The sequence below is a fragment of the Stegodyphus dumicola genome, chromosome 4, assembly GCF_044657685.1.
Source record: "Stegodyphus dumicola isolate Sdum_Otavi_A_Nest chromosome 4, ASM4465768v1".
Taxonomy (NCBI): Eukaryota; Metazoa; Arthropoda; class Arachnida; order Araneae; family Eresidae; genus Stegodyphus; species Stegodyphus dumicola.
The window spans coordinates 250,783,788-250,811,020 of NC_140771.1; the positions used below are offsets into that span (position 1 = coordinate 250,783,788).

The 27,233-nt window shown below is 34.1% G+C and overlaps 1 protein-coding gene across 1 annotated transcript in view; it reads right to left on the reverse strand.

Moving 5' to 3' along the window:
- The window catches only part of Trpm (transient receptor potential cation channel, subfamily M), a 1,045,900-nt gene that overhangs the window by 81,138 nt on the left and 937,529 nt on the right, over positions 1-27,233 (reverse strand). Inside the window, exons 12-15 of the mRNA XM_085816215.1 lie at positions 17,285-17,335; positions 5,745-5,894; positions 4,556-4,735; positions 2,594-2,691 (exon numbers count right to left, since the gene is read on the reverse strand). Coding sequence (XP_085672341.1) covers positions 2,594-2,691; positions 4,556-4,735; positions 5,745-5,894; positions 17,285-17,335 — 479 coding nt within the window. The remainder of the gene's footprint in view (positions 1-2,593; positions 2,692-4,555; positions 4,736-5,744; positions 5,895-17,284; positions 17,336-27,233) is intronic.

A 27,233-nucleotide genomic window follows, 5' to 3' on the forward strand; every position in this document is an offset into this window, starting at 1 on the left:
GTTTTCGAGTGCTGTTTCTTCCTAAATCTTTAAATTCTAGTTGTTTTATATCGTACATAATTTGGCCGATACTCTAAATTAGCGAGCCAAATTTAGGCCTTTTTAATAGAAGGAAAACATTGTACCTTAGAACCTGTTACATTTTCCTTTAGAGCAAATCAATTACTCTGACTTATCCCTCCAAAGAAATGCAACTAAAATTGCTTTTAATTATAAAAAAATAAAACAAATTATATTCCATGGTCTCAGCTTTAGATGCAATCAATGTTTTCATGCGTGCAAAAGACTTTTTTTTTTTATTTATCGAATATCTATTTTTCGATAGCGCGGGGTCTGAAAGAGCAGTTCTTATCAGAAAAGCGAAGAAAATGTTTTCCTGGCTAAATAAAGTCCATAAACTAATATTTCGGTTTCATCAGATTCAAAATTCTTTGAGAATAATTTAACACTGACGAGGCTTGTTAAAGAGAGAACAATAATGAAAGTTTCTTTTAAAGACAACTGGCAATTTAAAATTTTTTATATTAAATCTGATAAAATAGAATTTCCAGCACACCTATTACTTCCTTGTACGAAGTAAAGGAAGTATTGTAATCACGAAAAATTACGGGTACCATATTACAACGAAAATATCCATTTTGACAGCTATTGAATGCAATTGAACGATGTTTTGCGTGACATCTCTACGTATGAACAGAACAAAGGACTCTTTCCCCAAAAAATTATAAAACTGATTTAAAATGAAATCAGAAGAGATTTTTTTTGTGGCATTCGTACGTACGTTCGTGCATATGTATGTATGTATCTCTCAGAATTCAAAAACGAGCAGACTTAGAACGCTGACATTTTGTATATACGACTGCTATAACAAGTAGGTGTGCACCTCCCTTTAAATTGATTTTATTCAGTGGTAAAATATGTTAAAACATGAATTTCACATAAGTTTCCAAATTCAATGCGCAGTTTAAGTTTAAAAAGTTCATTAATCATTTGATGATAAGCAATATTACATAGGCTTGGAATGATCCTAATATTTCTGATATCTGATATATTTAAAATTTAGCTTACTTAATAAAAATATATGTATAATGTTGAATACGTTAAGGAATGCATTCTAAATAGATGAAAAAACACAGTAAAGTCCACTCCACAACAGGAAGTTTCAGAAAATGTTTTACTTGCCTGGCAATGTATACTAGAGTGAATTTTAAAGAATGCATTTACTCCATTGTGGTTTATGCGCTGTCGGCGAAGTAGATTTAATTCAATCCAATAAGTTTAAATGAAATGCAAGAAAAATGCGTATAACTTAATATTCCGTACAAGGAAGTCATGTGGTGTACACATCAGATTTTTTTATTAACGAACTATGATCTGAAAGCGAGCAGTGGCAGCACTTCTCGAAATACATCAGATTTGTATATTCAGCGTGATAGAGTGTTGACACCTGGGAAAATTTGAGAAAAAATTATCATTTCCAGAGTTTTTAAATAGTAGCTTCACCAGTTAAAGTTTTACGAAGATGATAATAATCGAAATGATTTCCCACGAAGTTTTGGAATTCGAAAGTACCTCTCTCGAAATTCCGTTCCCCGCCGTCCCGGAAGCGTAATGGCAAACTGCAAATTTAGTTGATCAATTTTAAACGAATTTCGCACTCTGCGCATGCCCAGAGGGGAATTTGGCGCAATTTTAAAAGAGGATAAATACGGTATATTGTTGATTTTCTGTTCAAACAGTTCGGGTTTTTAAAACATGTTAGTTTGTAAATTGTTTCATTACTTAGAGTGTAAATATCGATTGTATATTAGCAAATTTTCGTTTAAGAAGGATTGTAAAACAGAAAGCATTGCAAAATATATTAGCTGAATATTTATTGATTGTACTTCTGAGGAATAAAAGCGATTGAGTATTTTCCATACGTTTCAATCGTATATATTTTAACAAATTAAGGAATAAATCCATTTTAAATCACTGTCAATGAAATTATTATAGTCAATTTATTATTAAAGTCAATGAAATTATTATAATTAACTGATATTAAATGTAATGTTTATGCACAAAATAAACCAAACTGAAATGAAACAGAAGCAAATGCAATAAACTGAACCAAATTTCCATAGTATTGTAAACAGTCGAACATGAAGAACAGACTTGTGCAGGGTTGCTTAGTCGCCAGTATTTATTTTCTCCTACGCCAATGGTACGCCACTAAGCATGCGCACTAAGCGAAATTCGTTAACATTGATCAACTCAATGTGCGGTTTGCCATTACGCGTCCCGGAAGAGATGATGCCACACACCGAACAAACAAACTGACCGGGCCGCACAGGTTTTATAGTATAGATTGCCACTATGCCTATAAGAAGACTTTATTGCCAAACAATACTTTATATTCGAGATCGGAAACTTTTGCATATACCTCCGTAGTTGTATTAAATGTAAAAATCATATTACGTAAGTAATTTTTTATGTAGTCTTTAGAAAAAATTCCTACCAGTATTTCACTAAAATACTTAGATGAACATGAATACCGGCTAAGATAACTTTGCAGAAACCTGTCTTTTAACAAGATTAACAAGAATCAACCTACCTGGCATTATTTCTCATCTCTGCACAAACGTCTGCTTCCATATCGTCTTGCGCTGCTTCCTGTGCCATGGCCTTGTACAGCTTGCAAGCCACCAGGGCCTAGAAAATGCATAAAGCCATAAGAATATGTTTCCCTTAATAATAAATATTTATGTATTAGACAGCAATAAAATTTATTAATTAATTTAGCATCATAAAATCTGTTAGTGACATTTCAGTTTCAGAAGCAACGCGAGTTAGAGTAGCATAGATCACTAATAGTTAAATTAATAGCTTCAATCTCACTAATAGTTAAATTGAAATATTAAAATATGGGCTTCATTTATATTTAAATAAACTCAAAGCGGGACATAAATTATATTTTAAACTATTACTCTTAAATTATGTGAAAAGAGAAACGGCATAATACAAATATCATCAGAATAATCCAATTGTAAAATGATGAAATTACGAAAACATTTTATACATTATACACATATAAATTATTATTTTATAAATATTATACACATAATAAATATTATTATGTGTAGAAGGAGTACAAGGGAGATGGAAATGAAAGTCATGATAACGCGATAATTAGTTTCATAAGTTTATAGTTATAGTAATACAAAACTATAATCAGGCCTAAAGCAGCATTCGACGGCATAGCTTTTCACTGCCAGGAATAATTACTGACCTGGCTTGAGATAAACCTTTGAGTATACCGTCATCTCTGCAGATGCCATTTATTCATATATTAAAAGAAAGGTTACATAGCCACATGGAGATGGCTTACATTATTAGCCTAGAAGGGCTATCAATTTCATTTTGCGTTGATTCACTATAAAAGGCGAATCACTTTTTAAATAGTTGCCACCCAATATTAGAGTCCTGTATTATATTTAAAGAAATTAAATAATGAAGAATCTGCATGAATGTATGTATGTTTATCACACAATGATAAAACAACGGTACGTAGAGCCATCCAATAATGAATAACGTACGTCTCCACGCGATTAGCATCTGGAAGCCCAAATTTGGAATTTATTTTATTATCATGTCATATTTGTGAAGCATTTATGGTGTTTTGATTATGAAACTCACGGTGGGTCTTGATTTCCTTGTTAACGTTTGGCAATATGTCCTTTGTCCTACCTCTGCCTATCTACTTTGCCAATTTTTTAGCAAGCTTATCAAAGGGCATTTCTCATTTTATACCTTCGTAGTGGCGGTATTCGCCCTAGGCGGATATTCGAGAGGTTCAGGTTAGAATCCCGGCTAGGGCATCGCATCATAATTTTGGTCTCACATTAAACGAACATCTTTGTTAAGCTTGCTATGTATTTGTATGTTATTTTGCAGAATGTTGCTGTTTTCGCTATTTCTTATTTCTTCGGCGTCGCACATAAGAAAAACGGGACGCACCACTAAATTTTCATCATTTCTGAATCTTTTACGGCAAACCGCATTAAAATCGGAAACTTTTTAACAATACTACAACCCATTGAAAGAGGTCGGTTCTGACATAATCACTCTGTACTTAATAAGAACTTTAAACTATGGTAGCAGGTTTTAATGAGTATAAAAAAATGCTAGAAAAAGACTGAAGTGACACTTATTACTGTTTATTCAATTATGAGTAAGCATTCTAGAGATCTCTTGCTTATAGAAGCGATGTAGAAGGCTCTATTCAAGTTATATATTGGAAAAGAACACATAAATACATAAGAAAAAAAACTGTATACTGTGATTCAATTGTAATTTGTTCAAATGGAGAACTTCTAGTATATCTGCTCTAAGAAACTTCTCGAAAAAATCTTGTAAATAAAAATATAAAGGAAAGTTTCTGGAAGAAAAAAGCTTTGTCCAAGGTGGGCTTTTAGCAGAAGATTCTGATAAGGAAGCAATAAGTACGTCCGAGTTTCAGATAAGCAAGACAATAGGAGAAAACATAAAACGGGGAATGAAAGATTTCTCAACTCACCTTAACAATAGCTTCTTCGCCATTTTGCCACATGAAGAGCGCCATCTTTTGGCGGTTGGTGAGAACTGCCCACAACAATAGTTCGTTGAAGGGGTAGTTGAACCTGAGATCGCGGAGGCACGCTGTCTCGCAAGGAGAGTTGATAGCATTCGTGTTAATAGTTTGGCTGAGAGTAGGTGTCTGAAACGAAATTGAAAATCATATAGTATTTCTGTTAAGGGGACTTGTACACCTTAAAACCCTTATGATCTTCGAATATGTGACTGTTGCAAGAATTGAGATAACTTATTTATTTTAAAAGCCATTACTTCCAACTTTTTATGGCTCACTACATAACATAGCTGCTTTCTGAAATAGTAATCAGAAAGTTTGTGTTGCCACAAATATTTTTATAATTTAATCCGCTTTGTGACAAAATTTTTCGCCATGTTTCCAACTTGCGCGCACGGTTTAAAACATTCTGTTTCATAATTCAATTCCATATTTAATATACAGCTTTTATAACATTTGGAAACGACTGTGAACCAAAAATTCTAAGAATTTCATGTTAAATTTTTATTTTATTTGGAGTTGAGTTTATAAAATGTATTTTATTAAAAAAATTCTGTAATGTTTTTGTCCATAAAATCTTTTTAATATCAAAATGTTTATCAGATTTTTGGTTCAGTTAAAAAATAGTGCTCATATAAAGAATTCCATCCAATTTCAAGTACGTACCGTTAGCCATTTTTAATATATCATGCGCGCAAGGTGGAATAATGACGAAACATTTTGTCCCAAAGCGGAATAAATTACAAAACTATTTGTGGCAACACAAACTTTCTGGTTACAAGTTTCCAAAACAGCTATAATTACGTAGTCAGCTGTAAATAGTTGGAAGTAATTACTATTAAAACAAATAAAATATCCCAATTCTTGAAACAGTCACATATTCGAAGATCATAAGGGTTTTAAGGTGTATGTAGATCATAAGGGTATAATTTCGCTTCTCATAAATTTCGTTTAGTAAATCAAATCTACGTAACAGGAATTAGGAAACGAATAGCACAAACAATTTTAAATAATTGAAATTCGTTTAAATTCAGCCTTTTACGAGCTAATGCTATTTATTACAAAATAAGCAAATCAAAAATGCATTTTTCGATTTATGTCGATCTGAAATTTTAAAAATTTATTTGGAAGCACTTACAGCACTGACGGCAATTATTTTCCTCATCACGTTGTTGTACAGATGACGAAATTTTCTTCTGCAGTAAGATGATCTGTACGCTCCTCCCATTAATTTTTCGATGATGAGTCCAATATCGTACAGAGTGTACCTGTACAATCTCGGGACATTCTAAAAAGAGAAAGAGAGACTTATGTGATTAAAGGAGTCACAGAACGATATGAAATATGCCTTTTCATTAACAGAAAAGTGACGATAATGTAACAAAAACAATATTTTGAAATTACATTTGGAGAAATGTTTCAGTAGATTTAATATGATAACAATGTAAATATACAGGGTGTATCAGTATATTGTTGACAAACTTTCGGGATAGAAAGAGTACACCTAGACGATGGGAAATCACATAGGAATGCATTGTCGGAAACGCTTTCCTGGCGCGGTAGTGACGACATATAATTCAAAAAAGAAAGGAGACGAGCGGGGTGAGAAAACACGTTTATTATTCGGAAACAACTTAGTACAAAATGACAACAAAAACGAAGAAAAAACAACTTTAAAGAGTCTGCCATACGATTATAAGACCCAGTATTCTATAACGTGTATCAATATAGCGCTGACAAATTTTCAGGAGAGACAGAGTACACCTAGACGATGGGAAATCAGATAGGAATGCATGGTCGGAAACGATTTCCTGGCGCGGTGATGACGTCACAAAAAGAAAAGACGGACACGAACGGGGTAAGAAAACATGTTTATTATTCGGAAACAACTTACAACAAAAACGGACTTTCAACAAAATTGCAACAAAAACACAGAAAAAAACAATATAAATAGACAGCGATCACCATCAAAGAATGTCCTCGAAATTACGACTCGGACAGTGATGCAGGAACCGCGCGTCATGAATCTTCTATTCGTGATGTAGATCTTCCATGTGGAAATGTGAGGCCAGTATCACGGTCCGGTATCGTAATTTCGAACACCTTCTTTAAGGACGATCCCCCCTTTTTTGTTCTTATTTGTAGGTTTCTGCTGTACTAACCATGGGAGAGACACACCGAAACATTACCTGCATTGTATTTTTAATTTATTATTTCTATTGCACTGTTGGAGTTGAAAGTATACCGTCGATATATACCATCTATATTGTACTTATAGTGATGTGTATCTTTTATATATTGCATTTTAACAAAACCGGCTACTCACTTGGAATGTTAATTTCCAACCTTTAATGTCCTTGGTACTTCAATACTTGTAATCCTATTTGTAACGTTCATGCCCTCTTGGTGCCGTTCCCCTATGTTAAAACCTTTATGTTATTATAATTCTTCTTGTATTCCATATTTATTGTATTTAATTATTATCATATAGTTACTTACTATTTCAACCATTTCTTATTATATCTGGCTAACTTAAGCATATTTAATATTATCTCATATAATATTTATGTTTATTATTTGTTTTGTCATTATTAACCCTTGTTTAGACATGTAATTTTTATTTGATTTTTAATAAATTCCCAGTGGCTCTTTAGGTAGTGAACGGCACAGGGGCCTGGATCCGACGTTGGGCTTCGGCGCCGGGGGGCTCTCATGTAAAGATCTCCTCTTTTTGGTGTTGTCTCTAGACAGGGGTGGACGCGGTGCTATACCGATTAACCTAATGGTACAGTGCCCGCGTCCTCCGTCACTTGTCACTTGTACTAAACATGAATAACTAAAAACAGTTACACACAGTAACGGACAGTGCACATGTAACACTGTAGATGTAACGTGACATGTATTGAGCACACATCTGTTAAGCGTCTTACAACTGTTAAGTCTCTAGATGTGTGTGTGTGATTATGGCAAAGCCTCGAGGGCTATCTGCCTAAGAGAAGGGATGCCTTCGTGGAGGACTTTCTAAGGGAAACTGGCTCGTATACACGTTACACATGGGGAAAACCACGTAAACGCCCATGCAGCCAGCCCGTTCGCGGGATTCGAACCTCGGACCGAACTACCAGTTTTCAGAGACTTTACCGCTCGGCCGCTGGTGGGCTAAGTCTCTAGATGATTACAGGGGCAGGGTAACACCCGAGTAGTCATAGAAAGCCGTCCGGGTGCCCTGTCCTGCTGTTACCTGTCACCTGTACTAAACATGAATGCTCTGTGTGCTAATGCTACCTACACTGTATTCCACTATATAGCAACTCACTGGCCTGTAAAACTTCTCTCTGTGAGTGTACTGTGCGGGCGCTATGCATGATAATGTCATTACGTAATTATGTCATCAGCTAACAATATCATCATCATAAAAATAACCTTTGAATGTGTGCTGGGCATACACTGGTCATCTGTATAATCACTATGCATAAAAATGGCATTCGCTTACTGTATAGTGTATATTGTAAGGTATGTGTAATTCTAATGTATTTTTAATGTAAGAATATTGTAATGCATGTGTAATTGCAAAATAACTGTAATGTATGTGTAATTGCTTAAATACGGCATGCGTTTATTGCTTAGCTTATATTGTAATGTATGTGTAATTCTAATATATTTATAATGTAAGAGTATTGCAATGTACGTGTAATTGCAAAATAACTGTAATGCATGTGTAATTGCTTAAATATGGCATACGTTTATTGCTTAGCTTATATTGTAATGTATGTGTGATTCTAATATATTTATAATGTAAGAGTATTGTAATGTACGTGTAATTGCAAAATAACTGTAATGTATGTGTAATTGCTTAAATACGGCATACGTTTATTGCTTAGCTTATATTGTAATGTATGTGTAGTTCTAATATATTTATAATGTAAGAGTATTGTAATGTACGTGTAATTGCAAAATAACTGTAATGCATGTGTAATTGCTTAAATACGGCATACGTTTATTGCTTAGCTTATATTGTAATGTATGTGTGATTCTAATATATTTATAATGTAAGAGTATTGTAATGTACGTGTAATTGCAAAATAACTGTAGTGTATGTGTAATTGCTTAAATACGGCATGCGTTTATTGCTTAGCTTATATTGTAATGTATGTGTAATTCTAATATATTTATAATGTAAGAGTATTGTAATGTACGTGTAATTGCAAAATAACTGTAATGTATGTGTAATTGCTTAAATACGGCATGCGTTTATTGCTTAGCTTATATTGTAATGTATGTGTAATTCTAATATATTTATAATGTAAGAGTATTGTAATGTACGTGTAATTGCAAAATAACTAATGTATGTGTAATTGCTTAAATACGGCATGCGTTTATTGCTTAGCTTATATTGTAATGTATGTGTAATTCTAATATATTTATAATGTAAGAGTATTGTAATGTACGTGTAATAGCAAAATAACTGTAATGTATGTGTAATTGCTTAAATACGGCATGCGTTTATTGCTTAGCTTTTATTGTAATGTATGTGTAATTCTAATATATTTATAATGTAAGAGTATTGTAATGTACGTGTAATTGCAAAATAACTGTAATGTATGTGTAATTGCTTAAATACGGCATGCGTTTATTGCTTAGCTTATATTGTAATGTATGTGTAATTCTAATATATTTATAATGTAAGAGTATTGTAATGTACGTGTAATTGCAAAATAACTGTAATGTATGTGTAATTGCTTAAATACGGCATACGTTTATTGCTTAGCTTATATTGTAATGTATGTGTGATTCTAATATATTTATAATGTAAGAGTATTGTAATGTACGTGTAATTGCAAAATAACTGTAATGTATGTGTAATTGCTTAAATACGGCATACGTTTATTGCTTAGCTTATATTGTAATGTATGTGTAATTCTAATATATTTATAATGTATGAGTATTGTAATGTACGTGTAATTGCAAAATAACTGTAATGTATGTGTAATTGCTTAAATACGGCATACGTTTATTGCTTAGCTTATATTGGAATGTATGTGTAATTCTAATATATTTATAATGTAAGAGTATTGTAATGTACGTGTAATTGCAAAATAACTGTAATGTATGTGTAATTGCTTAAATACGGCATACGTTTATTGCTTAGCTTATATTGTAATGTATGTGTAATTCTAATATATTTATAATGTAAGAGTATTGTTATGTACGTGTAATTGCAAAATAACTGTAATGTATATGTAATAACAAAATAACTGTAAAGTATGTATAATTGTAACCATGTGACTGTGACGCTATCTGAACTTTATAACCATCCCGCATACCCTGGTCACCTGCATAATCCCTACGCGTAAACACGGCATACGTTTAGTGTATAGCGTATATCGTAATGTATGTGTAATTCTAATGTATTTATAATGTAAGAATATTGTAATGCATGCGTATTTACAAAATAATTGTAATGTATGTGTAATTGTAACGACGTAACATGTGATTATATGTTACCTGTACTGTAAATCACCCTGCATACCCTGGTCATCAGCGTAATCACTATGCTTAAATATGGCATACGTCTTTTGTATACATTCTAATGTATGCGTATATCTAATGTGCACTTATGTCCATAAATTAAGGATAATTCGGAGTCACGTGGAAATCGAACTCTAAAATAAATATATCACCTGTAAAATCACTACACACATCTTCAAGATTCATATGCAAATTTCAGGAAGTAACCAGATGACACCGATGGTACGTCCCAATGACGAAAGTGTAAGAGAGTGATATATAAGGAACACAGACAAAGAAGTCAAATTGTTCGCAGGCGCTTTATAAGCATTTCAGTGCAATAACCGAATAGTTATGACACAAAAGGACGCATTTGGATGATTTTTTACGTGGTAGAATTATAGGTCGTCTGGAATGTGGGCGTACCCAACTGGAAGTATCAGACGAACTTGGAATTGCCCAGAGTGTCATCTCCAGGCTTTGGCAACGATTCCAAGATGATGGTAATGTGAGTAGACATTACAACACAGGTCGCCCGAGAGTTACAACCCCGAATGAGGACCGGTATTTGGCAGTTACTGCCAAAAGAAACAGACGGAACACAGCCTCAGACCTGTCTCGTCAGCTCTCTTCAGCCACTGGTACTAAAATTTCAAGGCAGACCGTGTACAGACGCTTAAGACAGATTGGTCTATATGCTCGTAGACCTGTCTGATGCGTTCCACTTACTGCAACTCACTGTCGCCTGCGGTTAGCCTGGAGTAGAGAGCATGCATTGTGGACACTGCAACAGTGGGCTTTTGTGATGTTTTCCGACGAGTCCAGGTTTAGCTTGCAGTCTGATTCTCGCCGAACTTTCATATGGAGAGCACTAGGTACCCGTCACCACCAAGAAAACGTCATTGAACGACACCGTTACGGTGGTACAGGAGTGCTCGTTTGGGGTGGAATTATTCTGGGTTCCAGAACTGACCTGCATGTTCAAATTGGAACCATGACAAGCCAAATCTATCGGGACGTCATTCTGGAACAACATGTACGTTTGTTTTGGGACGCCATGGGCGCACAATTTGTGTTTATGGATGACAACGCCCGTCCTCACCGTGCAAACATCGTAAGCGAATGCCTTCAATCAGAGGATATCACCCGTATGGACTGGCCAGCATTCTCATCGGACTTGAATCCAGTAGAGCACGTGTGGGATATGCTTGGTCGACGAGTTGCAGCCCGTCAACCTCCTCCTACATGTCTACCGGATTTTCGGAGAGCATTGCGTTTTGAGTGGTGTAATATCCCCCAAGATCAGATCGATAATTTGATACTCAGCCTGCCTAGGCGTTGTACGGACTGTATTGCATCGTCTGGGAGACATACAATGTATTAACAATCATACCAACCATGTAATATTGGTTTTTTGTAATTTGCTCCAGTGAGGAAAAATCGCTAATTTTTTTAATAATATCAAACATATAGCAGCTTATTTTGCTCTTTATCTTTTGTTTAATAAATAAGCTTTACCAATAAGTCACATTTGTTTTGCTTCTAACTCTTCCTTTGCCTGATTTTGCATTATCCTTAATTTATGGACATGAGTGTATTTTTAAGACAAGAGTTCAGTGTGTACTGTGTAAAACCATTTCATCAGCATAATCATAAGGCATAAATAAGCCATTTACACATTGTAATGTGCATATATCTATCTGTGGACACCTGTGACGCATTATGCACAACAATGTCATCTGCACTGTAAACTAGAAACGTTCAAGTCCTTTGTAACGTTACTATATTCTACATTCCTTCCTCTTGGCCGCTCTAGATAATGGTGGACTTGGTGCTGTACTGATTTAACCTTTACGGTAAAGGGACAGTGCCCACGTCCTCCGTCGCTTGTACTAAATACAATAAATGATCTCACTGTTTGTCCTTTTTTTTTTGCTTTTTTTGTCACTACCGTGCCAGGAAATCGTTTCCTACTATGCATTCCTATGTGATTTCCCATCGTCTAAGTGTATATCATCTCTTCTGAAAGTTTGTCAATGTTGTACTGATACACCCTGTATAAGCGAACATAACAAAAGAAATTAACTTCCCATTCAGTACTGAAAATCACTGCGATAAGTGCGATTTGGAAGGAAAGTCGCATCATTGTAATAATAAATTACTGAAAGAAATAATCTACCTTAAAAGTTAATAATTCAGTTCAGAAAATAACTGCATCATAAATTCTATTTAATTATATAATACCTCCAATTCCGATTTCATGCACGAAGAAAAAAAATCATAATGTGACGTAATAATCTTAAGTTATTCTGCAATCGAATTTGTTTGAATTATGTTAAGCTACCAAATTTTTTAATTCTAATTAGAATATTTTATAACAATAAGCTATTAAAATTTTGTTATAAAATTTTGCTATAGCTATTAAAATATATATATAATTTCCATATTCTGTCGAAACCATGTGTGAACAAGCTAAACTGAAATGAATAAAACTTGCTTAAAAATGACAGGTAAGGACCATTCCTTTCAAAGGAACATTAAGAGATAGAAAGTAATTTTTATTTATTTATTTACCATCAGATGAGCAGCTGCACCGCCTTTAAGACATTCAGCTTTTACGCTCAACTGATGGAATCATCTACCAACTGTGTTGTTATGTAAAATACAATAAAATTTTAGAATTTTGATAATTACATAATAAAAACAAAATATCAAGAAATAAATAGTATATTGTAGGGTTTATATTTATTTTAACTAACATTTATTTTAAGTTTAAACTATCTTTCCTGTCAAGCCTTACTTTCCCCTGGAACTGCCAATGCCAGAATATGTAAATTTGAGTAGAACGCGCAAGCATTCAAATTATCAGCGGAAGTAGTATGATTTAAATAGAAGGAAACTAGTTCGGTGAAGAGAGTTATTCTTACTTCGCGAGCGCGGAGGTAGAAATCGAGAATTAAAGAACCCCGCGTTGCGGCCTATGTGCTTGGCGGGAAGTAGTTGCATTTGTTCCAGTGAGCTTCAAGTCTGCTGAATTAGCTGCGGCTTTTGTAAAACGCGGTGAGTTAGTTATTTTAGAGAGCCTCGTAGTTAGAATCTTGTCTTTATTTTCTTTTCAGGTTTTTATTTTTATTTGACTGCCTAGTTGGCACAGTTGTAAGCGTCAAGAGGACGCAATTGTAATTTAGTACGTTGAATAAAAAGGGACTTAAACCCTTTATAAGACTCTGTGGTTTATACAAGCTTACACAGTCACCTCTAGGTTGCGTGCTAATTAGAGGCGCGCAACGTTATAATATAAATAATGCAATAAATAAACATAAATAGATACAATAAATAAAAGTTAAAAATTTAGAATAAGATAAATACAATGTTGTTATATATGAAGTCAAATAAAGTATCAGAATTTTGAGAATTATATAATAAAAATTGAAGAAATTAAATATATAAAAACATATAGATAGAAGATAGAAAGTAATTAAAAAATATTGCATTTTCAAAAGATAATGTTAAATTATTGGCAGTACGACTGGTAATAACTAAATGGGTAGTAATTTAATTAAACGCAAATAATTGAGGATTGTAATACCCAAAGATATTCTAATATAAACGGACTTGAAAAATAAATGAAATCATAAAATTTAAATTTTATGTGGTAATATATCTTAATTAGCATTAAAAACATAAGAGGCTTTCATAAGAAAAATTTTCAGTCGTAGAAGAAGTAAAAGCAAGAAAAATAGCTCCAGAACTTTTAAAAAGGAAACTGCTCTAATGATTCGAAAAAGCTTTAAAACGGTGAAATATGTAGAGAAAGAATAATAAATCAATTCGAATTATTTTATGTCCGAATTTTTTTAATCTTTCCCTTGTCAAGAAACAAGGAAAAGAGTACTGCTACGAATTTCGTACTTAGAAAGGTAATTTTAGTAGAATTATAAGTCAAATTGTTGTATTTTTCAGCGTATTGTAGCGAGAGACAAATTTTAAGAGAAAGCTATGCCGGAAACGTAAGAATACAGGGGCGCGAGCACTTAGCAAATGGGTATCTCGGTAATTTATATTGAAATTGAATAAATGTAATTGCCCGCTATATTAGCTGTAACCGTAATTCCGCACTCTTATTGCTTTCAAGTAATTCCGAGAAGCAGAAAGTACTAGAAATATCTCGCGGAGGGTTGAAAACTATTTAAGACCGAAGAGAGAGCATCTGCAGTCAGTTGCTTAGTTAGGAGCTGTTACGAGTTTAGTTTCGTGTGAACTGAGATATCCAAGTTACCTTTTTCTTTAGATGCGCTTTGTAATGTGGTGTATTTAACGTTCTTAGTAGTTTGAAATATATCTACTCATTACCCCCTTCGAGCCGAGTAGCGAAAACGCGCGCTTATCGCTGAGGCCGGCAGTGTCTTTTCGAGCGTCTCTCCAGGGCCGGGGGCTTTTTTGCTACTAAGCCTAAATCCATGAAATTTCCGAAGTATAAACGCATTGTTTAATAATGCTCTATGGAGTATTTAAACGGCTTATGCTTTATAGATATTTATATATATATATATACTTTAATTATCTTATTTCTTGTTTAAATGCATATTTTACACATTTTATTTTAATTACTCACCATTTTATGAATTTTAACATTATACATCTGAAAACTAAATATATTACTTAAAATTCTCTTTTCGTATGAAAAATTTGAAAACAGGGATCTACACACAGTCCTACGTTACATTCCTTGCACTCGTAATAACTCATTTGCCGTTTTGGAGGATTTTTCCGGGAATGTGTACAAACGAAGCATCGTCGTCTCATTTTCTTATCAGTCTCTTCTGAACAAAGTTTTGGAAAATGTCTTTCAGTTAATCTTTCAGAATCAATATCAGAATATCAGAATTTCAGAATCAATATCTGAAATATTTTGCATCATTTCTGCTATTTCATGCTCTGTTAAACATTTTCGACGCTTCGACATTGAAACGGTAAAAACAAAGAATTCATGTCTAACAAGATCTAAATATTTTCTAAAAACTGAACTGCAAACCGAAATACCCAACGCTTTAGAGCAAATAAAACTTCTCTACTTACAGTAAACAACTACCACGTGCGAATAAAGTGCGATTTAAAGAGACGTTATAAATCACGCCATTCGGAAACATTTATTTCCCCGTTTGTTTATATAATCAAAAACACGTGTATGTGAGTCATGCTTCTCTCATTTCGAGTAGAAGGTCTAATTTACATATATCTGAAACCATATGGACATACAGTGCCATCTTGTGGCAGAAATTATAGTTTGAAAAACGTTCCAAAGTACTGGCACAAATACGTGACAGTCGGTAGAGAACGGAACAATCCTCTGACACGCCTGCGTGTCGGCCAGTAGAAAAGTGTGTTCGTTGCTGGCACGTATACGTGACAGTCGGCGCGAAGGGGTTATACTTTGAACAGTTGTACATATTTTTGTGAAAAATTCCAGAGCTCTGAAATATTTGCATTATTAGTATAGTCCCGAAATATTTACGAATTAAAAAAATTATAAAAAAATTTACCAGTATACTGTAATGCGGATATGACAAAGTTTTAAACTTTTTTCTACCAACGCATGAACAATATTTCATCTCTTAAAATAATTTAAAATATTGATCAACTGTGTTCTGTCGCATTTAATATAACTGTTGCTGTTATAAGATAACATTTAAAAATTAATATTTTCATAAAGCTACAGCATGTAAAGTACTCCTTTTGTATAAAAAGCAGTACTTTTAAGGAAAAAAAAATCTTTCAACACTAAATCAATAGAAATGGTTCATAAATTAAAATTTTTAACAATCCCTTTAGACAAAAATTGGTACTTACGTATTATCGCAACCAGGTTGGCGCGATTTGTAAGTTTGAGTAAAAAAGTATGAATAGAAAGAAAATGTACATTTATTAATTACAGATAATTTTTAATACAGTTTTTTATATTATTTTGTTTTAAAATATAAAATAGCAATTAAACCCTTCGGGTTTCGAATTTGAATAAGTTGCAGAATTATTTTTTCGGCGGAAATCTTTTGGCTATTGCTTTTAGCGCTGATTGAAAACCGTCTTCGCCATTAACAGCTTTAGCTTCGCGCCATATAAATTCGATAATGTATGAGTGAAGATGATGACGGGCTGTTCCTCTGTTTTTTGTTGCGCCATTTGGCTGAGCCCCACATGCGCTCTACATGTTGTGTGTGAACGCCCGTGTTGGGATCCACAAAGTTATATTTGTGATTAACAGTTCCATGCAGAAATCCAGCATTTTCGAACTCACTTGTATTGTATCCTTTCCAGCAATCCGAATAAATGATGTTTCCTTCCTTTATATTTTCGCAAATTTTTTCCATGAGGGTAACAGCGCTTCTGTTAGGTACAGTAACCAAAAACGTCTCTTTCTTTTCTCGGCAAATTCCGCCGAAAATCCATTGCTGTGGTAGTATACGCCCAGTGTTATTTTTTCTTTTTAGAAATAAACTTTCATCTATTTCCACACACGTAGGGTTGCCGTAAGTAGGGTCGCCAAATTTGGCGATTTATGCGAATTTTGGCCTGGTTGCGTTAATACGTTAGTACCCAAAAATTTATTATTAGCATTAAAAGTCAGCAGTGTGGATTCTGGATATGATGACATGTCTATATTAAAATTTACGTCTATTATTAAAATTAAATTGGTCTATTATTAAAATTTGGTATATTATTAAAATTTGGTCTATTATTAAAATTAATTTGTTTGTTATTAAAATTAAATAAAATTAAGTTCTATTGTTAAAAGTTTCAATGTTTCACAAAAATGATACTTTTAATAATTTTTATCAAATATTTTAATTAGAGGATAATGAAGTTGCTAAAAGAAAAGTAATAATGTGGGAAAAAGGTAAAAAAATGTACAGTCACAATATGATTTTACTTTAAAAATTGGAGTTATTTCACACTTTACCATTATTATTACATATTCTGTATTTTCTCAGGCACGAAAATGAAAGGAAGCAGAAAAATGAAAACATATTAAGCTATCTACTAATGAGAAAATTGCAACCAGGTCTGAGGCAGAGTTTTGAGATTTGTCTCGGATATTAAAATCTATCGGAAAGGATGTTTGAAACACTAACATAAAATTAAGTAAAAATTAAAGGATTTAATTTTCCTTACCTTTCGAACGTCTTTTACAAGGTACTGCAGCGTATTGTTTGGAGCATAACGCTGAAAAAGAAAAAGGTCTTATAAATTCAAGGAAGGCATGAAATGTTTTATTTAAAGCTGTTAAAATTTTAAAAATAATTCTTAACTTATTTAAAACAGAACCAATTTTTTGAAACAAAGCTAGTCTCCCGGATTGAGCAACTAGTGTACCCCACAATATATCAGACAGAATTATTTATTTATTGCAAATGCTTTACTTTTGGCCATTAAGTTATTAGCCGTTTGTATAAAATAATTCACTAAATCCATACATAGTTTGCAAGATTGATGTTTACGAAATGTATGTTAAAAACGCTACACCATTGTTACGAATTTTGTACTTAGGTATGTAATTTTAGCAAAATTGTAAGTAAAACTGCTGTATTTTTCTGCGTAATGTAGCGCGAGGCAAATTTTAAGAGAAAGCTATGCCGGAAAAGTAAGACTACGGGGGGGCAAGTGCATTAACGGGTGTCCGCCGATAACATCGCGGCAAAAACATCGCAGACGAAAACGTCGCGGAGAAAACAACGTGCTACAAAACATCGTGGGAGAAAACATCGCAAAGAAAAAACATCTGAGTCCTAAAACATCGTGATACAAAACATCGTCGTCGAAAATAATGCGGTTCAAAAACTTTGCAGTTTAAAAACATCGTCGTCGAAAATATCGTGGTAAAACATAAAGTGTCTACAAGTCATCTCATGACGATAACATCGCAGATATGCTTTTTTCAGGCTTTAGTAATTGTAAATGGATATTCCCATAATGATCTGTGAGCGCAAGATGGAAAGAAGGACAATTTTTACTTTCACATTTTTATTAACTAATAAATTTTTGCTGAGAAAATAAGAAGGAAACTTGAGCCTAGAAAATTAATTCAATTTATAACACTCAATAGAATTTTAAACCGACATAGTTAACTAACAAAGGCCATTAATAAATCATTTTTATACAGTTTTTACTGGTAATTTTTCATGAAAAGTATAAGCTATAAGTCGCATTTAATTTTCTATGCTTTAGTTTCCTTCTTACTTTAAGCAAAAATTGATTAATTAATAAAAAAATGTAAAAGTAAAAATTATCCTTCTTCACATCTTACGCTCACAGATCATTATGGGAATATCCATTTACAGTTATTAAAGCCTGAAAAAAGCATGTCTGCGATGTTATCGTCATGAGATGATTTGTAGATACTTTATTTTTTACCACGATGTTTTCGACGACGATGTTTTTAAACTGCGAAGTTTTTGAACCACTTTATTTTCGATGACGATGTTTTGTACCACGATGTTTTAGAACTCAGATGTTTTTTCTTTGCGATGTTTTCTCCCACGATGTTTTGTAGCACGACGTTTTCGCCTTGCGTTGTTTTCTCCGCGACGTTTTCGTCCGCGATGTTTTCGGCTGTAACCGCATTAACGTTAAGCAAATAGGTATCTCAAAAATAGGTAATTTAGTGAGATAGCCCTAAACTGATAACAATTTTGGCGACAGACTTACTTTGTTGCCAAAATTGGCGAGAAATTTCCAAAATTCGCCAAACTTAAACATTTGGCAACATTTTGTCCCAGTCATTGTATCACAGTAATATGCATTCAAATTGAATAAATGTTATTGACCGCTATGTTAGCTGTACCCGTAATCCCATACACTTACTGCTTTCCAGTAATTTCAAGAAGCAGAAAGTTCTATAAAAATCTTGGCGGCCGGTTGGAAACGATGAAAGCTCAGAGAGAGAGCAGATGAGTTTATCTGCTCAGTTATTGTTGTTGCGAGTTGTAGTTCTGCGTGAACTGAGATAAATCCGAGTTAGCTTTCTTTTTAAATGCACTTGTATTGTGTTGTGTTTAACGTTATTAGTAGTTTGAAGTGTAACTACTGATTATACTGTGACTACTTGTATGAATATTTCTGCGGAAAATTACAATAATTCTGCAATATTTCTTTTAGATGAAAATAAATTTTATTAACCTATTATAGGACTTGTGAGTTCACTCCATTACGAATCTATAAGCACTCAACAGTACATTATTAATGAGAAGCTGAAAACAGTATTTGGTATGTACTGTTGGTCGCTTATGTTTGGAATGTCAAACAGCCAATGAGATCGAAATCTACGAAGTTTTAAGTCGGGATCAATATACAGGGGTTGGACAAAAATATGGAAACACCTTTAAAAAAACATGTTTCTTTGCTTAATATGGTGTAGGAAACCCGTTGGCATCCAAAACGGCTTGCAGTCTTCTCGAAATGGATAAATACAGTTCCTGTATGTTTGCCAAGGGAATATTATACCATTCTTCCTGCAAAACGGTGGCAAGTTCAGATAACGATGTTGGCGGTGGATAACGAGAACGCACTTTCCGTTCCAATGTAGACCACAAAGGTTCGATAATATTCAGGTCTGGTGACTGTGGTGGCCAGGGTAGATGGGACAACTCATCCTCGTGCTCAGAAAACCAGTCCTGGACAATGTGAGCTGTGTGAACAGGGGCTTTGTCGTCTTGGAAGACACCATCACCATCGGGGAACAAAGTTTGTACCATGGGATGAACTTGATCGGCCAAAATGTTCACATAAGTCTTGTCAGTCATGTGCCCTGACACAGTTATCACGGGGCTAGCAGAGAACCACGATATGGCTGCCCAAACCATAACAGAACCCCCGCCATGTTTCACTCTTGGCAACAAGTAGTCTGTATTATAGGCTTGAGGTGGCGTTCTCCAGACGTAAACTCGGCCAGAAGTGGGAAACAATGTGAAAGAAGACTCGTCAGACCATATTACTCGCTTCCACTGCTCTATAGTCCAGGCTTTATGACTTAAACACCACCTTTTCCTGTTACGGGCATTAGCATCACTGATGAGTGGCTTCTCGATTGCAGCACGGCCAGCAATTCCCTGTTTATGAAGCTCCCTTCTAATTGTTTTGGTACTCGCAGGGTTCGGTAACACAACGTTCATTTCAGCAGTAATTTTGCAGCTGTGGTCTTCATATTTTTCGTCACAATTGCCCTTAATGATCGTCTGTCACGTTCACTCAGGACACACTTTCGTCCGCGCTGTCATTTAGCAGATGATGTTTTCCCGCTTTTCAAATATTCGGAATAAATCTTCGATACACTACCTCTTGAAACACTAAACACCTCGGCTACCTTGCTTACGGAAGCAACTACCGTACGTGCTCCAACAATTTGCCCACTTTCGAAGTCTGTTAACTCTGACATAATGCAATGACAACCTCACATAGCAGTACTCCGATAACAACTGAACTGTTTAGCACATTTACGAAGTTGTATAGGTGGCGTCAGAAGTCAAAAACGCCAGCGCCACCTACATATTTCATTAAAATCAATCTTTCTTTTCGAATATGCATTTCACGGTGAAACACCGAAATCTGGAGAATGTCGACTTTCACCGGTGAATGTCAACATTCACATAGTCTCTTGGCGTATGTCCGAAACCTTTTCGGTACTTACGTATTATCGCAACCAGGTCAAAATTCGCATAAATTGCCAAATTTGGCGACCCTACTTACGGCAACCCTACGTGTTATATGTAGTTTTGTAAAAAGAGCATGTGGAGATTCACAAAATTTTCCTGCATTTTCGTGCAAATTTTTGTAATTTATGAGAAAATAGCAGTGTACGTGGATAAAGTCAAGAGTGTGCGCAATGCCATTTTTCTGCAATTCTGAGATGTTTTTTTAAGTAAAAATAAGTCGAAGTGTACATGGTTATGGCGAATACGGTTTTCAATCAGTGCTAAAAGCAATAGCCAAAAGATTTCCGCCGAAAAAATAATTCTGCAGCTTATTCAAATTCGAAACCGGAAGGGTTTAATTGGTATTTCATATTTTAAAACAAAATAATATAAAAAACTGTATTAAAATTATCTGTAATTAATAAATGTACATTTTCTTTCTATTCATACTTTTTTACTGAAACTTACAAATAGCGCCAACCTGGTTGCGATAATACGTAAGTATCATATTTTCGAAATGCAGCTTATTTCTGACTTACACCGGTCAATGTCGACATTCACCATGTACTAATGGTGAATGTTGAACATATAACAATATTATATTTTCTTCTCCGTAATTAAGTCGCGAATAAACGCACTTGAAATAAGAACTTAAGAATATGAGAAGCTAAAACACACAATACATTCAAAATGAGAAAGGAAAATAATAAGTAAGTTAAAAACTTACTTAATTATACAGTACGTTCTAAATGAGAAAATAAAATAACAGTAAAAAAAATTACTAAATTATGTGATTCAAATCTTATTTATTGCAACAACTTAAACTATTATGGCACTTTATGACCTCTCTTTTCGACTTTCACCAGAGCATAACTGTGATTGTCGACATACACCGGTGAGGGTCCGAATATACAAGAATGTAGTGAAATATTCGGTCTTTCACCGACGTATTTGGTGAATGTTGATATTCTCCGGTGAAAGTCGACATTCTCCAATTTCGGTCTTTCACGGTAACATATATATGTATCAGAATTTAAATGTTACAATTCAAAGTCAAGGAAAAAGATGTCTTAAGAGATAAAATAAAGTTAAAACTTAGCCAAAAGAAAAAAGCATATTTCTAATCATGAACTTGGTTTCATTTCAGAGTATTACCTCAGAGTTTTCCTCAAAAATTAAATGAACTCTTATTTGTATTAATCACATATGGAACCATTCTTATACTTTATAAAGTAACAAACTCCAATATTTCATGCAATTTAAGTTAACAGGTACAGACACCAGCGATGTACCATATGTCAACTGGTAATGCCTTCCCATCCTGGGGTTCGAATGGCTACCAGATACGTCGGAAGGTGGTGGATAGTCGGATGATCTGTATTATCTGACAGAATAGCTTCAGATAATGAATAAAAAGCCGCGAACCCCCTCGAGTAACCTCGTGTTATGCGACCCGTGCCTAAGGTGAATGGTAGTGCTGTTATAGTGTCTCAACGGAGTCTCTAGAATGCCTAGCAACTTCTAAATTATTTTGCCTTACCCCGCAACAGGCAAATATTGGGTGTAACGTTTTATCCTGTACAGTAAGACCCCGCTTAACGCGGGAGATACGTTCCATCAAAGTAGAGCGTAATGCGAAACAGCGCTAAACGAGGCTATCTTTACATGTAAATATTGGGGTTAGGGGAAGATGGCTAGGAAATTGGTTAGGTATTAAATTTAAAAAGTATGTTTTTTTAATAAAAATAAAACCAAACATTTATTTCTTAAAGCCCAAATTAATACCACATTATTATTTCTTGCAAAAATAAAAACAAAATATAAATAACAAAACGAATATTCTTAAAAAAAAAAAACAAATAAAATTCTAAGTCAGTCATATTTAGTTAGCCTTCCGCGTTTTCAGTGTTCTGCCTTTTTGTGACAAAAGCATCTAATGTTGTTTGCCTTTTTCTTTTGCGTTGTTCTCTTAAAAGTTCTTCATAAACGGATAGAGCATCTCTAACACCACGCCTTACTTTTGAGCTCCTGTCAGAATTCGGATCATTTTCTATGAATTGATCCATTATTTCAGTTATGGTAGACAAACTCCTTTTTACAAACGCCATCGAAAGTTCTTTTTGCTCTTCTTCTGAATCACTGCTGTCAGCATTTTTGTTTTCTTCTTGTTCAGTTAATTCCTTGAGCTCATCATTAGAAAGAATAGCCGCTGCTTCTTGAATTATTTCTTCGACATCTTCCACATTTACCCCTTCAAAATATGTCTGTACAATACAGCACCAAACAAGAAATACAAGTACACTCTTTCGGATATGTGTTTGAAACCTATCGCTGCATAATATTTCGGGGAATCCCCGTATGCTGCGAGCGATTTCGTGGAATCCCCGGGTTGAAATAAAAGAGCGCTAAACCGAAACAGCGCTAAACGAAACAGCGTTAAGCGGGGTCTTACTGTACTTTCTTTCTAGTTTATATATGGCTAAAAATGATAACATAACTAAAAATTCCACTTTTGCAAGCAAAATCTCTGAGGTAGACATTTTTCCTCAAATCAAAGAAACCCAAAGGAAATTGATCGAAAGAGCAGAAATGAATCCTCCATCGAGTGAGGTATAAATGACATCTCCTCAAGTTACTCAGTCAGCATCTGGAGAAGGGCAGGAAGCTATTCAAAGCATGACTGCCTCCCTAGGAACAACAGAAAAAGGAAACGTGGCAGAGAATTGAAAATTGCCAAAGGTACTTGTTGAAAAACCAAAGGGGAAAGGTGAAAACAAAAGGCATTCTCAAGGGATGGAGCAGAATACAGCCTCGAAGACTGTCAAAAGAGACAGAACTGAAAGGTTATACCTTCAAGGAGACCCTTACGGTGGTCAAGATGGATGTACTCATTGGAGGTCATCCTGAAAAACTTTTATCAGAAGTAAAGACTACTGACCATGAACGTCTGATAATGTTGACAACTTTAGGTATTCTCACTGCTAAAGAGTTACACCAAAGCTCTATGAAGTGGCTGTGGCCGACCCAAACAAATGCAGCTACGAAGCACTGCATTTGGTGCTTTTGGTACGAAATGCTATTTAAAAGCAGAGGTACCTGATACCTGACAAACTGAATCTGAAGAAGGATGAAGAAGAATGCCTTCCCATGCTGACTAACTCTTCCAAAAACAAAGAAGAAAGAAAAAATTGCAAGCTTTTTATTAGGTACACAAAGAAAGCTTGAAATGAGCAACTGAAGCTTTGCTAAGGTTCTAGAGCAGCGTTTCTAACGCGCATCATCTAAATGTTTGTGAGTATGGCAAAGCCTCGAGGGCTATCTGCCTAAGAGGAGGGATGCCTTCGTGGAGGGCTTTTTAAGGGAAACTGGCTCGTATACACGTTACACATGGGGAAAACCACGAAAACGCCCATGCAGCCAACCCGTTCGCGGGATTCGAACCTCGGACCGAACTACCAGTGTTCAGCGACTTTACCGCTCGGCCGCTGGTGGGCCACATCATCTAAACAAAAAATTGAAAAAAACTTTAGCATCACCACTACATTTTACAATGATTATCTTTCAATTTCTCAATAGAAATATTAAGAAAAAATATTTTTCCATTTGCACACCTTATTGGCTACTTGTATTAAATATACACACATACATTTTTATTATCAAAAATGTATGTGTGTATATTTAATACAAGTAGCCAATAAGGTGTATCAATTACAATTTTTATTATCAAACTTTAAATTTAAGTTACAATATTTTAATTCTAAAATTGAGTGTGGAATTTAGGCCCATTTAAGAGAGATCAATTTCTTTATGTCTAGTCTTATTTCACATAGTTTTTACTTCCTTGTACGAAGTAAAAAGGAAGTATTGTAATCGCGAAAAGTTACAGGCAACATATTTCAACGAAAATATCCATTTTGACCGCTATCGAATGCAATTTAACGATGATTTTGCTTGATATCTGTGCGTAAGGACAGAATAAAAGACACCTTTCCTCCAAAAAAATTATAAAACTGCTTTAAAATGAAGTCTGAAGAGAACTTTTCGTGGCGTCTGTACGAACGTATGTACGTACGCATCTCGCATCACTCAAGAACGAGTAGCCTCAGAACGTTGAAATTTTGTATATAGGACTGCTATAACATGTAGATGTGCACCTCGTATTTTGGTTGCAATCGGCCGCACCAAACGTATATAAATATATTTATATATATATCCACTCTGTTACCCGGCTCAGTGATCTCTTATATGTTTGTAAATTGCACATTTTTTGCTTTAAAAATGATTGAATTATGTTGTTTTTATCTTCCGGTTAAGGTTTTTATGCCTTTCGTAATTCTGGAAACAATATTTGTACAATTATCAACAATTTAAAAGCTGTTTAAGTGCGGTTAAGTTTTAAATAACATGGCAGACATATTTGTTTACATTTGAAACAGCAGAATTGTAGATTTGTTGCCAATCTAGAGAGACTAAGCTTCGCAACACAAAAATAACGCTTTCATTTATTATTGCGAATTAAATCATGCTTAATCCTTTCTGGAATTTTTTCGAAGAAATAAGTGTTTAAAATTTAGTTCGTAATTTTTAATGCAGATATTTTGAGTTTTTATGTATTTTCGCCTTTTCGCGAAGTGAGAGCTGAATTAATTAAATGAGAAATACTAAATCGTCTGTGAAAAACTGTTTCTTTTCTGTTTTGTTTGCTTAATTTCTTTCATACATCGTTTTAGCTTTATTATAGTATTTGAATAGAACATGTGGCAACGATAATTTTTCAAATGATATAAATTTTGTGCATTCAGAGTGTCGTTATAGTAAACAAATATAGTGAATTTTAAAGAGTGCATTTATTCTAGTGTGGTTTATGCGCTGTCGACGAAGTAGATTTAATTCAATCCAATCAATTTAAATGAAATTCAAGAAAAAATGCGTATAGTTTAATATTCCGTACAAGGAAGTCATGTTGTGTACACATCAGATTTTTTTTACCGTAAATTAGGATCCACTTTTAGTTTTATTCTTTATTTATTTTCCAAATATACCATGGAAGAAAAATCCTTCTTAATACAAATAAAGTCGTGCAAAATGGCAATAAAAATTTAATAGCTTTATTTGAAATGGCTTTAAATTTTTTTTTTTTTTCGGTTCAGCCAAAAGTTAACAAGTGTGTTATTTTTGAAATCTTCAGTTAGCTTTCGATCACAAAGAATTTCTATCAATTGTTCTTTTTTCTTCACGAGATTTTTGAATTTAATAGTTAAAAATAGTTGGTTTCTTTGTGTACCATCTATTTTTCTTTTTTCGTACCACCGGTTGAGAATCGCTGTTTTAGAGTTTACCTATTATGGTACATCGTGCAATTTCACCGCGGACCCCGAATCCAGTATTTTTTAAAATGAATGATTTAAGACTTAAAGAGATTACAATACAGTTTCAACACAATTTGCAATTCAAAAATTAAATATAGCATCTGTTTTGGTGTACGAAAAATAAGATAAATAGATTTAAGTTAACAACCTAATTATTTATTTTTACCTATAAATAAAAACCTGGAAAACATTTGGAGAATCCTGTTTTATTATTGCATTTCAGTTTCAGTGAGATAAACTCTAATACAACTTACAAAACACTTTTTAACATCAGACCACAAAATTTCGTTGCCTTTTTTTTTTTTTTTTAAGTCAGCAAATTTAAAAAGTTTTAGGATCAGTTAATAAAAGAATGTTTTTGAGATTAGCTTTATCATATACTCAACTTATATTCTTTTTACACCAAGATAAACTAAAATTCGTCTTCCAGTCGAGCTGTTATAGACTGATTACTTTCAGTTGCTTCGAAAAATCCAAAAGTTTAAAAAGAAAGCAAAAATCAAGCAGAATGTTTCTTGTTGTGATCGATGATATTAGCTTCGTTAAAGCTCTTTTTTTCTTTTTTAACTTAATACTATTAGGATTTCGAACCCTCTCTGGGACTAAAGATACTTATCGTGAGGTGAAATATTACCCGTTTTGGTGAATCTTAGAATTATGGTAACTTGGCGATTTTTAGCGAAAATTTGGCAACCAACCCTGCTACAGCAACCTGCTAGTTTTTTTTTTTTTTTTTTTTTTTTGGACGGCATTTTGTTTTGACGAAGTAAAGGCATTTTTTTTATATTTTTTTTTAACTCAAAATTTTTTCCAACAATCTGCTAGCCTAATTACGCTTATGCTAAAATTTATATGGGACAAAAGTGCTTAATCACGACGAAGATGAGGTGCGAAATTGGAAGAAAGTGCAGAATCGCCCACTGCTTGCCGCGTTTCTAAGAATTGCATGTACACGGTATCCATGTACACGTCGACCTATTTTCACTTAAAAAAAACATCCCAGAATTGCACAAAAATGGCATTGCGCACACGCTTGACTTTATCCATGTACACACATACCTATTT